The sequence below is a fragment of the Bufo gargarizans genome, chromosome 3 (genome assembly GCF_014858855.1).
Source record: "Bufo gargarizans isolate SCDJY-AF-19 chromosome 3, ASM1485885v1, whole genome shotgun sequence".
Taxonomy (NCBI): Eukaryota; Metazoa; Chordata; class Amphibia; order Anura; family Bufonidae; genus Bufo; species Bufo gargarizans.
Window position 1 is genome coordinate 378,775,312 of NC_058082.1, and position 14,394 is coordinate 378,789,705.

Consider the following 14,394-nt stretch of genomic DNA (forward strand, 5'->3'; position numbering starts at 1 on the left):
ATGAAGTGCTCCAAAATCTCCTGATAGCTAGCTGCATTGACCCTGCCCTTGGTAAAACACAGTGGACCAACACCAGCAGCTGACATGGCACCCCAGACCATCACTGACTGTGGGTACTTGACACTGGACTTCAGGCATTTTGGCATTTCCCTCTCCCCAGTCTTCCTCCAGACTCTGGCACCTTGATTTCCGAATGACATGCAAAATTAGCTTTCATCCGAAAAAAGTACTTTGGACCACTGAGCTTCTCTGTAGCCCAGGTCAGGCGCTTCTGCCGCTGTTTCTGGTTCAAAAGTGGCTTGACCTGGGGAATGCGGCACCTGTAGCCCATTTCCTGCACACGCCTGTACACTGTGGCTCTGGATGTTTCTACTCCAGACTCAGTCCACTGCTTCCGCAGGTCCCCCAAGGTCTGGAATCGGTCCTTCTCCACAATCTTCCTCAGGGTCCGGTCACCTCTTCTCGTTGTGCAGCGTTTTCTGCCACACTTTTTCCTTCCCACAGACTTCCCACTGAGGTGCCTTGATACAGCACTCTGGGAACAGCCTATTCGTTCAGAAATTTCTTTCTGTGTCTTACCCTCTTGCTTGAGGGTGTCAATGATGGCCTTCTGGACAGCAGTCAGGTCGTCAGTCTTACCCATGATTGCGGTTTTGAGTAATGAACCAGGCTGGGAGTTTTTAAAAGCCTCAGGAATCTTTTGCAGGTGTTTAGAGTTAATTAGTTGATTCAGATGATTAGGTTAATAGCTCGTTTAGAGAACCTTTTCATGATATGCTAATTTTTTTAGATAGGAATTTTGGGTTTTCATGAGCTGTATGCCAAAATCATGAATATTAAAACAATAAAAGGCTTGAACTACTTCAGTTGTGTGTAATGAATCTAAAATATATGAAAGTCTAATGTTTATCAGTACATTACAGAAAATAATGAACTTTATCACAATATGCTAATTTTCTGGAGAAGGACCTGTATTTCTACCTTAAATTGCACACTGACTAATACAGATGTTGTAGATAGCAAAAAAGACTTTTTGGGCAAACAGAATATGAAAGCTGTCTATATTAAACTTGAATTTAACACTTGCAGATCTGGAAAATACAGTTTTTTGGGGGAAAAAAGTGCTTTTCAAACCCCAGAAAATGATGGGTGTATTTCTAGCTTAAATTGCACACTGACTAATACAGATGTTGTAGATTGCCAAAAAAGTCTTTTTTTTTTGCTAACAGAATATGAAAGCTGTATATATTAAACTTGAATTTAACACTTGCAGATCTGGAAAATACTGTTTTTTGAAAAAAAAAAAAAAAATTATAGTGTGTTTTTAAAACCCCAGAAAATGATGGGTGTACTTCTAGCTTAGATTGCACACTGACTAATCCAGATGTTTGCCCCCCAAAAATGGTGATTTGCAATGTCCCAAAAGTTCAGATACAGTGCTGGTACACTAAGCATGCATAAAATGGCTGCCGCCACCCACATAACATAATTTTAAAAGTATTTTTTTTTTTTTGGTCAATGGCCTCAGGGCAGGGTAAAATGATAGTGTCCTGCACCCACACAACTATTTCTAGGTAGATCGCTGAGTTAGATTCTCTCCTATTCTCTCCCTGAAGTCCAGCAGCATCCTCTCCCTACACTTGTAACAGCAGAGTGATGTGCAGCGCTACGTGACTCAACCTTATATAGAGCCTGGGTCACATCCTGCTCTAGCCAATCACAGCCATGCCATTAGTATGCATGGCTGTGATGGCCTCTTGGAGCAAGTAGTATGACGCTTGTTGATTGGCTGCTGTGCAGCCTTTAAAAAAGCGCCAAGAAAGTGCCGAACACGGAGCCCAAACCCGAACTTTTACAGAAATGTTCGGGTTCAGGTCCGGGGTCCAAAAATCCTAAAGTTCGGTACAAACCCAAACTTTACAGTTCGGGTTCGCTCAACCCTAATGAAGAGACATTGATGTCTATGGACTACAGTACACTGCAGTCAACTTCAGTTATGTTACTCTTTGTTATCTAGGTATAAGAACCTGTTTTTGGGACATATACCAGCACTGCATACCAGACCATACTTCTCTTCTTTACTGTATTCTGCCTGCCGCCTATGTTATTTGCTGTATCCTGCCTTGCTGCTCTGTCTCTAATAAAATTGTAAGAACCTAATAAAAAAAAAAAAAAATTGTCTCAAGAATTTCACATTGCTGTGGACAATTTCCAACAGGGTGCTGGTATTAGAGTTTGTGATGTGTATAGGATCAGTAAGTTGATTCAGAGAGTAGGAAGAGCAGCTGGCTGTCGCATTGAGACCTTAGAAGAAGTTATGTGATGTAGGATGATAAAAATGTTCAATGTCATGGTAAATAATGTGCAATGAGCTGCCTCCCCCCCTAGGAAATGCCGAGTGGTTTGTTGCGGCCTAAAATGTCTCTTATTGTGTGTCACGGTGCTCCTACCTCGACCCCATGCTTTGGCTCTATAAATAGGTGGAATAAATAGCATTAAATCGGGGGACTAATTGATGGATAAAAGGATAACTGGAGTCCAGACCTTGAGATGAAGTTCAAAGGCAGCTTTTCTTAGCCTGTAAACCGTTTTGGAGAACATTTATGCATTGTCTTAGTTCCAGCAGGCTTTAGCATGAAACTGGCAGGCAAACTCCACTTTGCTATATCTGTTTCTCTTTGACTCTGCTGTACTGACAGGCTGGCTGTATAACTTATCTTATTCTGTATGCTGCAATTCACGTTGTAATTAGTGATGAGCGGCAGGGGTCATATTCGAATTCGAGATATTTCACAAATATTTTGTAGAATATTCGTCGAATATTCGCAAATTCGAAATTTAGCGATTTTTTTCTCTTGAAAAATCGGCAAGGTAATGATTGTGTAATATGCAAATTTTCGGAATTCGAATTTTCGGATACAAATTTTTATTGCGAATTTTTCAACTTACAACTATTAGATTAAGATATAAGATTATAGCACTATATTAGCTAAATTGCTCTATATTCGATATTTTTGAAATATTCGCTATATCGCTATAACTTCATTTTTTGAATATTCGTAATATTCTAAAACAAGAATATATAGCAATATAGCGAATATTCAAAAAAAATGAATATAGAGCAATTTAGCTAATATAGTGCTATAATCTTCTTTGTCTAATAGTTGTAATTTTTTTCTCATCTGAGGTTCAGATTGGAAAAAAATTACAACTATTAAAAAAAAAGATTATAGCACTATATTAGCTAAATTGCTCTATATTCAATTTTTTTTCGAATATTCGCTATATTGCTATAACTTCATTTTTTTGAATATTCGTAATATTCTAAAACAAGTATAATGCAGCCTTCTTATTGGCCCACAAGCTAGAAGCAGGGAGGGATCATGTGTACTGATAAAAATAAAAAAAAGGGAAAAAACATTTTTAAGATTCGAAATTACGAATATATATAACTATGTTCGAAAAATTCGCGAATTTTCAAAGTACCTATATTCCCAATAAAAATTCAAAATTCGAATATTCGTGATCAACACTAGTTATAATCTGACTCTAGGTTATACCAGGGAACTTTCCTCCTGGCACCTGAGGATTCAATCTTTGGTCTCCATGGCCAGCAGAGCTTACGGTGCTCTGGCTGGTGTGGGCACGTCCATCAGAGATGCGCCCCTGCACACCCTTACCCTAGCAGGGATAAACTAGACTAACCAACTGGTCCCCACCCTTCCTTCAGGAAGTAGGATTAGCCCACCCCCCTACAGAGGGGAGTTAGAATGAAATGGTAAGTTCCATTCTCTCTAACTATAGCTCTGCCATATTTTCTGCCACCTGCTGGTGAACTAGGCACACTACATGAACAGTTACATAACATTAGAAATGCACAGTGTGGAGGACCTGAAATAAATGCATAATTTGACATGAGGTTAGACCAATAAAGACAGTAGCCAGGTGCAGAAGTGGTAACATCACTCTGGGGTGTTACAAATGCAGATCATCCACTTCATCTGACTTTGGTTGCACAGAATAGTACCTTCAGTAATAGATTTGTATAGTTTCGGTAGAGTACATAAAGGTATAAGAATTTTTTGCCTTCCAGAGGTGATTACAATATTTTATTGTATCTGTCTTGGTTTATTTGTGAGTTGTACTTGTAATTATAATCCATTTGTGAATGTGTTTAGTAGCTGATGGAAACCATGTCTCAACTTCCCTCCAGGCTTAATAAAGTTATATTGTATTGTATTATATCACATTTGAGGGCATGAGTGATGGTAGGGGGTTCTAATAATATTTAAATGGGGTTTCTGGGTTTTTATCAGCCACCTTTAAAATAATCATGTATCAAGGTAGCTGTAATTCTTTTACCTTTCCTACTCCTATCTTCCATAGTGTTAGTGTTCCAGCTAATTGATGTTGTTGCATTGTAATGCTATCTATGTATGTTTTGTGGTCATCTAAGGGTTAAAATGTATAGTGTAAAACACTCATTAAAGATGTACCTTAATATGATGCATGTAGAAAGTTTAACTTATCATGCAAAAATGCAAAAATACAAGGTAGAAAAATTTTTATAAAAAGGTACAAATTACTTCACTGCCCCCCAAAAAAAAAAAAAAATTGTACGTGATCCCCGAAAGCCAAAATAGTTTCAGATTAGAAATTGAATTACCTTTAACAAGAGCTTGCGTGAAGCGGAGATCTTTGATTTTCTCTAGGAGGAAAAGGACACATTTTTATAAATTTTCTTCTTTTTTAAAACATTGTTGACAACAAAAGGACAGAGCAATACTACAAACAAAATTGTGTTCTAAGCATATTCTCCTCAGTACAATCAGATTATTCGGAGATATGCTACACTAAATAAATGTACCAACAACAGCAGCAAGATAATTGACAGTTGCATAGCTAAAAGCCCCAGACACAGACTTTCAGTCATAATAAGAACATCAACTACTATTATGAAAGCAAACAGCAAAGATCATTTTACATAGACAGTATTTATAGTAAATCAGCAGTTTTTATTCATTTTAGGACCACCGTATTTGCATTTATTGATGATATTTCAATAAATTTGACCATCACTTTGAATCGTCATACTAGGCTATGTAAGTGCAACGTGTTAATACTTTTTTTTTTATAGATTAAACAATGCAAAGTGAATGAAAAAAAATAATATCTAAATCTAAATTTGGTGTGACCACCCTTTACCTTTAAAACAACAGTGGTTCTTCTGGGTACTCTAGCACAAAGTCAAGCATTTTGTAGGATTACAGTCAGGTAAGAGTATGATTAACTGATAATACCAAACAGGTGATGATCTTCATTTTTCTATGTAGGTTGAAACACAGCCATTAACCCTTTCTCAGCCAACTCCATAATAGTAGGGCACTGCGGGAAGTGACTTCCCGACCAGCGCCCGCTCGATCAGCTGCAGGGGACCGGCTGTTCCCGTTAGCTGGAACCCTGCTGTATGCGCCGCGGCATGTGCGGTGTGTAGTCCATATTCACCAGCTCATCAAAATATCCCATGATCCACCCCGTCAGGTGAAAACAGTAAAAAAAAAAAAAAAAAAGTGCCAAAACAACCTTTTTTTTGTCACCTTCCCTCACAAAAAGTACAATACCAAGTGCGTATGTACGCCAAAAAATGAGACCCTACCTAAGATAATTGCCAAAATTTTTTTAAAAAGTGGCAACACAAAAACAAGATTTTATTCTGTTCAAAAATGCTTTTACTGTGTAAAACTTAAAAAAAATAAAAATAACAGACACATTGGATATCGCCACATCCATAACAACCTGCTATATAAAAATATCACATGACATGCCCCCTCAGGTGAATGCTCTAAAAAAAAAAAATTATGACAAAACAGTTATTTTTTGTCACCTTGTCTCACAAAGAGTGTAACACCCAAGTGATAAAAAAGTCTTATGTAGCTCAAAATGGTACCAATAAAACTGCCATTTAATCCCACAAAAAATGATATCTACCTAAGACAATCGTTTAAAAAATAATAAAAATAAGGCTCTCAGAAAATGGCAACACAAAAATTATTTAATTCTGTTCAAAAATGCATTTAAAGTGTAAATGACACAAATGGTATTGCTGTATCCGTAACAACCTGCTCTATAAAAATAACACATGATATGCCCCCTCAGGTGAATGACTAAAAAAGCCAGAATTAGACTTACCGGTAATTCAGTTTCCACGAGATCACCAGGACGGCTACAAGGAGATTGACCCCTGACCTCTGTAGGGGCAGGAACAGAGAGAGGGTTTAAATCCCCCCCTCCCACCACCAGCACCAGTGTGTCCAAAATTACAGAGACAGGAATAAGTGGTAAGAACAAAAATATAATAAATCAAGAGGGTATTACTTCATAACCTCCCAGGTAAGGCTAAAGGAAGGGTAGGGAATATATGTGCCGTCGTGGTGATCTCGTGGAAAATGAATTACCGGTAAGTCTAATTCCAGCTTTCCATTTCATCACCACGACGGCTACAAGGAGATATAAAAAATTATAGCTTAGGGGACGACGACCGCCTGAAGGACCTTACGTCCAAAAGACAAGTCTGAACTAGATAGGTCTAACCTATAGTGTTTTGTAAAGGTGTGGATGTTAGACCAAGTAGCGGCTTTACAGATATCCTCAAGAGAAGCTCTGGCCCGCTCGGCCTGGGAGGAGGACATAGCCCGGTTAGAGTGAGCTCTCAAATTTGAGGGGCAAGACAGGCCTTGGGACTTATAGTGAATGGAATCCTTTATCCACCGTGCTAAGGAGGACCTGGAGGCTTTTAGACCCTTATTCTTACCTGAGAATAAGACAAATAGGTTGTTGGATCTACGGAAACCTTTTGACACTTCGAGATACCGCAAGACAGAGCGCCTTACGTCTAGTGAGTGGAAGTTAGATTCCCTAACATTAGAGGGATTACTGCAAAAGGAAGGTAAGACTATCTCCTGGTTACGGTGGAAATCCGATACTACTTTAGGCAAAAAACCTGGATCTAATTTAAGAATGATTCTATCATCGGTGATACGGAGATAGGGTTCCTGTATCGATAGTGCTTGGATCTCGCCTAGCCTTCTTGCGGACGTGATGGCCACCAAGAATGCAGTCTTAAACGATAGATGTTTGGTGGAACAACTAGATAAGGGCTCAAACGGGGCGAGTGTTAAGCCAGTGAGTACCGTATTGAGGTCCCAGTTGGGGATCCTAGATTTTAAAGAGGGGCGTAGTCGGGAGGCAGCTTTCATGAATCTTCTGATCCAGCGATGACTGGCTAGATCTTGATCAAAGAAGCAAGCTAGGGCCGAGACCTGTACCTTTAGGATAGAGGGTCTAAGACCTAATTCAAGTCCCTGCTGGAGGAAGTCCAAGATTTTCAGAAAATTGGGCGGCTCTAAGTTTGGGGCAGAGTTTCCAATCCAGGTACAGAATCTCTTCCAAATCTTTAGATAAATTGAGAAGGTAACCTTCTTCCTACTCGCTTTTAGGGTAGATATCACTTGGTCAGAGAGCCCCTGTGACTTCAACCTCTGGACCTCAGGATCCAAGCTGACAACTTGAGGAAGCTCGGATTTGGTTGTAGAATTGGCCCTTGGTGAAGCAGGTCCTTCCTGGAAGGAAGAGGCCATGGGTCCTCTATTGATAGATTTTTTTAAAGCAGGGAACCAGCTCCTTTTCGGCCAATAGGGAGCTATTAGAATTAGTGTCGTATCTTCTAGGTAGAGTTTCTGGATTATCCTGGGAAGTAGAGGCAAGGGTGGAAATGCATAACTGAGATCCCAGTCCCAATGAATCGTGAGCACATCCAGCACCCGGGGATTGTCCCATTGGTTTAACGAACAGAACGTTGGTACCTTTGCGTTCTTCTTGGAGGCGAACAGATCCACTTGTGGAGTGCCCCATCTTTCTGCCAGGACCTGAAACACTTCTTGATTTAGAGACCATTCGGTATGATCTATTAACTGGCGACTGAGATAGTCTGCTTCCACATTCAGTATCCCTTTTAAGTGAATTGCGGAGATGGAACTCATGTGGGACTCTGCCCAGTTGAAAATCTTCCTTGCAATAGACATCAGTTTCTCCGATCTCGTGCCTCCCTGGTGAGAGAGGTAAGCCACCGTCGTCGTGTTGTCTAAAAGAATCTTTACATGTTGACCCACAAGAAGGATCTCTGCAGCTTTCAGGGCTTTCCAGACTGCTTCCAGCTCTCTGAAATTGGAGGACTGAGAGCAGATTGTTGGAATCCAGGAACCTTGAAACAAATGATCTCCCACTTTCGCTCCCCATCCTTTTTCGCTTGCATCCGTAAGCACTTGAATGTAGGGAGCCTTCTCCCAGGCAACTCCCAAGGACAGATTGCTTGTGCTTTTCCACCAATTTAGGGAGGTCTTCACCGCTAAAGGGATCAGAACTTTGTGATCCAAGGAGGACTGCTGTTTGTTCCAAGTTCTGAGGACCCATGACTGGAGGGATCGGAAGTGGGACTGGCTCCATGGGACAGACGCGATGCAGGACGAGAGAAGACCCAGGAGACTCATAGCTTCCCTTATGGGACAAGACCTCCTGTTCTGGAATCGTCGAACCTTCAATTGGAGGTTTCTGACCTTGTCTGGTGGAAGGAAGGTATGTTGCGTTCGGGAATCCAGGAGGACGCCCAAAAATTGGATAGTGCTGGAGGGCACCAGGTTCGATTTTTTCAGGTTCACCAACCATCCTAGATCTTGAGTAAGAGACAGGAAGGTTTTTTAGGTCTGTTCTGAGTTTGTTCTCTGAATTCCCAATTAGGAGGAAATCGTCCAGGTACGGTATAAATCACCAGTCCTTTGTGTCTCAGAAAGGCCACTATCTCGACTACCAGCTTCGTAAAGACTCTGGGTGCAGATGATATCCCAAAGGGAAGGGCCGTAAACTGGAAGTGACGGGTTACCCCCTTGTGGTCCTGGATGGCAAACCTCAAGAACCTTTGTGACTCTGGATGAATTGGGACGTGATAGTAGGCATCCTGAAGATCTAATAAGCACATCAGGGCATTCCTCCCTATTAACGGAATCAGGGACTTCAGGGATTCCATCCTGAACTTCCGATAGATAACAAACTTGTTCAGGGCTTTCAAGTTTATAATTGTACGGAATGAACCTTCTTTTTTCTCTACCAAAAACAGGTTTGAATAGAACCCTTGTCTTTGCTGTGTTGACGGGACTTGTACTATCACATCCGTCGCTAGAAGGCTTTGAATCCCTTGCAGAATCTTTTTGCGTACTTTGGGGGAACTTGGGTTGGTGACAATGAAGCGGTTTGGGGGAGATGAAGAAAGTTCGATTCGGTATCTGGATTTTATGATGTCCCGGACCCAAGGGTTCGGGGTAATGGACTCCCAAGGAGTCAGAAAATTCTTCAATCTCCCCCCAACTCTGGCGTCATTGCTTATCTGAGGGCTTATTCTGGGAAGAGGAGGGGTTGTTCCTACCCCTGCCCCCTTTTAGGTAACTCCAGCATCCTGACTTTCCTTTATCCTTAAAGGGTCTATGCTTAGGGGAGTGTTTCCGGAAGTACCACACACAGGTACACTATTAGCATAGGGATTGCGTCACACAGGACAGGCACACAGGGCTCTTAGGGCCCTTTCACACAGAGCTGCTGCAAACCTCTCCTTTCACCTGGGACAAAGTGCATAATGTACTTTGCCACATCTCTGGGCGATTTGTGCTTTGCACATTGTCCCATGGGGAAGGAGATTTGTAAAAAAAAAAAGCAAAACAAAAAAAAAATCACTGGTAAGCAAAAAAGTTAATGTTCTGTTCCAAAAGTTCAATAAAGTTTATAAAAGTTAATGTTCTGTTCAAATGTTATTATAAAGTTAATGTTAATAAATGTATTGCGTTGCCGGCCTGTTTTTTTTTTTACCTTCTAGGTAGACCAACCGATGAACCATTCAAGCTTGGCTTCCTCATTTTTACGTAGAAGACAGTCAAGTATTTTGGATAAGGAGGCCGATTGGTACAAACGAGGCGTGAAGGAGGCCATCTACGTAAAAATGGAGAAGCCAAGCTTGAATAGAGGTGGGGGGGGGGGGGGGGTTAGACATCTATTGTCTGCCACATACAATGCTGTCTTGACACCTTTTCTGGGAAGTCTTTGTCACCTACTGACTCCAATTAGGATAATGGAATCAACACCTTTGACCCAATGCTGGGTATAATTACCAGATGTGGATTCAGTTACATATTTATTCCCAGAATTTTTGTACAGTCACTCAGAATTGAGAAACGTTTTCAAGAAATCTACAGTACGTCTGTACAGTTGCCTTGATTTATTCTTTACTGATATATACCATGACCTGGATAAATGAGAACATTCACAGACATTTTGTATAGAAAAAAATAATAATTCCGGCAATAATTTATTCATCCACATCGATTGATGTGAATGGAGAAATCGCGTTTGCCAGGGCATACGAGCTGAGTGGGTTTGGATGTTGGGCGGAGCTCCTATGTCTTGGAAGACGCCTTTCCCCTCAGTTTTCTTTTTTTGGGCAGAGATTTTTTCATCCACATTGATCGATGCGAATGAAGAAATCTGTGCCGTTCATTTTTTCTTTCAGCCCAGAGGCTGAACGAAAAAAAAAAAATCTCATTACCCGTATGCTCAATATAAGGAGAATAGCAGAAACTCCTAATGCTGGCCATACATGTAATGATTGCGGAGACCCTCAAATGCCAGGGCAGTACAAATACCCCACAAATGACCCCATTTTGGAAAGAAGACACCCCAAGAAATATCTCTCTAAGGCCTCTTTCACACTTGCATTGTCCGGATCCAACGTGTACTCCACTTGCCGGAATTACACGCCGGATCGGGAAAAACGCAAGTGAACTGAAAGCATTTGAAGACGGATCCGTCTTCAAAATGCGTTCAGTGTTACTATGGCAGCCAGGACACTATTAAAATCCTGGTTGCCATAGTAGTAGTGGGGAGCGGGGGAGCGGTATACTTACAGTCCGTGCGGCTCCCGGGGCGCTCCAGAATGACAGTCAGAGCGCCCATGGGCATGGATGACGTGCCATGTGATCACGTCATCCATGCGCATGGGGCGCCCTGACATCACTCTGGAGCGCCCCGGGAGCCGCACGGACGGTAAGTATACTGCTCCCCCGCTCCCCACTACACTTTACCATGGCTGCCAGGACTTTAGCGTCCCGGGAGCCACGGTAACCATTCAGAAAAAACTAAATGTCGGATCCGAAACAACCTTTAGCTTAAGGCTGGATCCGGATTAATGCCTTTCAATGGGCATTAATTCCGGATCCGGCCTTGCGGCAAGTGTTCAGGATTTTTGGCCGGAGCAAAAAGCGCAGCATGCTGCGGTATTTTCTCCGGCCAAAAAACGTTCCGGTCCTGAACTGAAGACATCCTGATGCATCCTGAACGGATTTCTCTCCATTCAGAATGCATTAGGATAAAACTCAGAATTTGCAGTGATAAAAGACGGTTACCGTTTATTGTTAAGTACCATCCGTGGATTAACAAATTTCGACATGTGATCAATAAACACTGGGGGATTGTGCGTGCAGCCTACCCTGATGTTGTTGAATTCAGAGATGTACCGATGATTTGCTACAAAAGAACTAGAAACATCAGGGATACAATTGTTAAAGCAGATATAGGTGGCAGTAAGATGCCACATCAACTTTTTTTGTCCACTCCAAAAAAGGGCACTTTCCTGTGTCTGCAGTGTGTCCATTGCTCAGCAGTGATTAAAGGTGAAACCTTTTCCCATCCGCACACAGGTAAAAAATTCCCGGTTAAAGGATTTTTTACTTGTGATAGCAATTACGTAGTATACCTGTTGAAATGCCCCTGTGGTTTGGTATATGTTGGTGAGACATCTGTCAGAATGAAAGATAGGTTCAGTAATCACAAGTCCAGTATACGGAAGAAAAATCTGCTATTGCCTATCCCCTTTCATTTTGACAGATGTTCTCACAACATATCACAATTAAGATTTCAAATTATTGAACAGATACAGCAACCACGTAGAGGTGGCAACAGGTTATTAATGCTTAAAAAACGGGAAAGCTATTGGATCCACACCCTGCAGACTCTGGAACCAAAGGGTCTCAATCGAGACTATGAAGTGAGTTCCTTCCTATAAGGTATTAAATATTGCTTATTGTTGTGTATCACTTTTTGATCAATCCTGTTTCTTTTTTTAGTCACAGAAAAAATGAAAATTGAAAATAATGAAAATAATGCGAAATATATGGAAAATTCCTTGAATAAAGTTTAGCCTGTAAGAGATGGAGATATCTCAGGATATTTATCATTACTATATTTTTTATATTTCAGTCTAAATTGGCTTCTGTGTATGTTTGCAACACATGCTTGCCATCTTTACCTTTTTTTCTTTTCCTTCTATATAAATATATCATAAGAGTATCCATTTACTATTGCGATCACTGATTTAAGTGATCGGTCTTCAGTTACAATGTTTTGTTTCACTTTGTATACATATTGGCTTTGAATGCTTTGAATAAAGCTACCTGAATCGCCAAACAGTGAGTGCCGGTCTTTTTTCTGAATATTGAAGCGGGTCTGTTCATACCCTAGACGCGAGCACCACGACGCAAGAAAAAGAGGAGTGCCGGCTGTTTCCCAGTGTTTGTATTCACAGAATACCTTGGGGTGTCTTCTTTCCAAAATGGCGTAACTTATGGGGTATTTATACTGCCCTGGCATTTTAAGTGCCCTAAAGCGTGAGAAGAAGTCTGGAATATAAATGTCAAAAAATTTGTACGCATTTGGATTCCGTGAGCGATATGGTGAGTTCATGTGACATTTTATTTTTTTGTCACAAGTTATATATGGAATATGAGACTTTGTAAGAAAGAAATAAAAATAAATAAATTTCCGCTAACTTGTGCCAAAAAAAAAATTATTCTATGAACTCGCCATGCCCCTCAAAAGTGATCTTTTTATAGCGCCACAGCGATTTTACGGTGTTTTTTCAGTGATCAGGAAAAAAAAAATCTGTCACTGCGGTGGGGCGGACTGAACGCAAGTGTGCTCACAAGATCAGGCCTGATCGGGCGAACACTGCGTTTTTCGTAGAGCCTATAGAACATGTCCTATTCTTGTTCACAATTGCGGACAAGAAAAGGCATTTTCTATATAGTTCTGGCAATGTGTGTGTCCGTGTTTTGCAGATCCGCGGTGTCCGTGTTTTGCGGATCCGCTAAACACATACGGACGTCTGAATGGAGCCTTACAGGGGGGTGATCAGGGAGTCTATATGGGGTGATCAGGGGTTAATAAGTGACAGGCGGGTGGGGGGTGTAGTGTAGTGGTGTTTGGTGCTACTTACAGAGCTACCTGTGTCCTCTGGTGGTTGATTCAAGCAAAAGGGACCACCAGAGGACCAGGTAGCAGGTATATCAGACGCTGTTAACAAAACAGCATCTGATATACCTTTCAAGGGTTAAAAAAATCGCATCTACAGCCTGCCAGCGAATGATCGCCGCTGGCAGGCTGTAGATGCACTCGTTTACCTGCCGTTCACAAGAAAATCTCGCGTCTCGCGAGATGACACATCGGCGCGTCGAAGAGGAACGAATCGACCTCCTCCGGACCGCAATCCTGCGTTAGGCGGTCCGAAGGCGGTTAAAAACTATTCTGTGATTGTCAAACCCCACTGACATGACTAAGAAGGGGACAGATTTTTCAATATGGTCTGACACCGCCAAAATGACATTTTCCTCTCTAAAACAGCAGTTTACCTAGGCACCGGTACTAATCCAACCTGATGTCCCCCAGCCTTTTATTATTGAAGTGTCTAGGGCTCATTTTAGGGAAAGCCAGGGTTTAGGCACGTGATCGCCGCACGGGTGAGGAACCTGTCTAGGGACGTCAGGGCAGTCAGGTGCCAGCCGCAAGGTGAGTCAGGGGTCACCACCTTTCCCTCTCCCTTGGGCAGGGCTTTCCCTTTTCCCTCCCTGTGCGTGACGCCGGTCATTACAGTAACGCAATGAAGTGTACCATTTTGCTAAACCTGTCTACTACTACCAAGATAACTGTTTTACCCGCAGACCTAGATAAGTCAGTGATGAAATCCATTGACAGATGTGTCCATGGCCTATTGGGAATTACAAGTGGCAATAAAGACCCTGCAGGACGTGTATGAGAGACTTTAGCGCGTGCACAAGTCGAACAAGTAGACACAAAATCCATTATATCCTGACGCAACCTTGGCCAACAAAAACGACAAGACAATAGCTCCAAGGTTCCTTTACTACCCGGGTGTCCAGCAAGTGCCGAATTATGATGTTCCTTTAATAATTCGAGTCGCAGGTTTAACGGTACAAACAATTTCTCTGAGGGACAAGAGATCCG

General features: G+C 41.7%; 1 protein-coding gene across 2 annotated transcripts in view; it reads right to left on the minus strand.

The window, feature by feature from the left end:
- Window positions 1-14,394, minus strand: part of TNNI1 (troponin I1, slow skeletal type) — a 326,051-nt gene that overhangs the window by 163,868 nt on the left and 147,789 nt on the right. For both annotated transcript variants that reach the window (XM_044288186.1, XM_044288187.1), the window contains exon 4: window positions 4,667-4,708. In XM_044288186.1, the coding sequence (XP_044144121.1) occupies window positions 4,667-4,708 (42 nt within the window). The remainder of the gene's footprint in view (window positions 1-4,666; window positions 4,709-14,394) is intronic.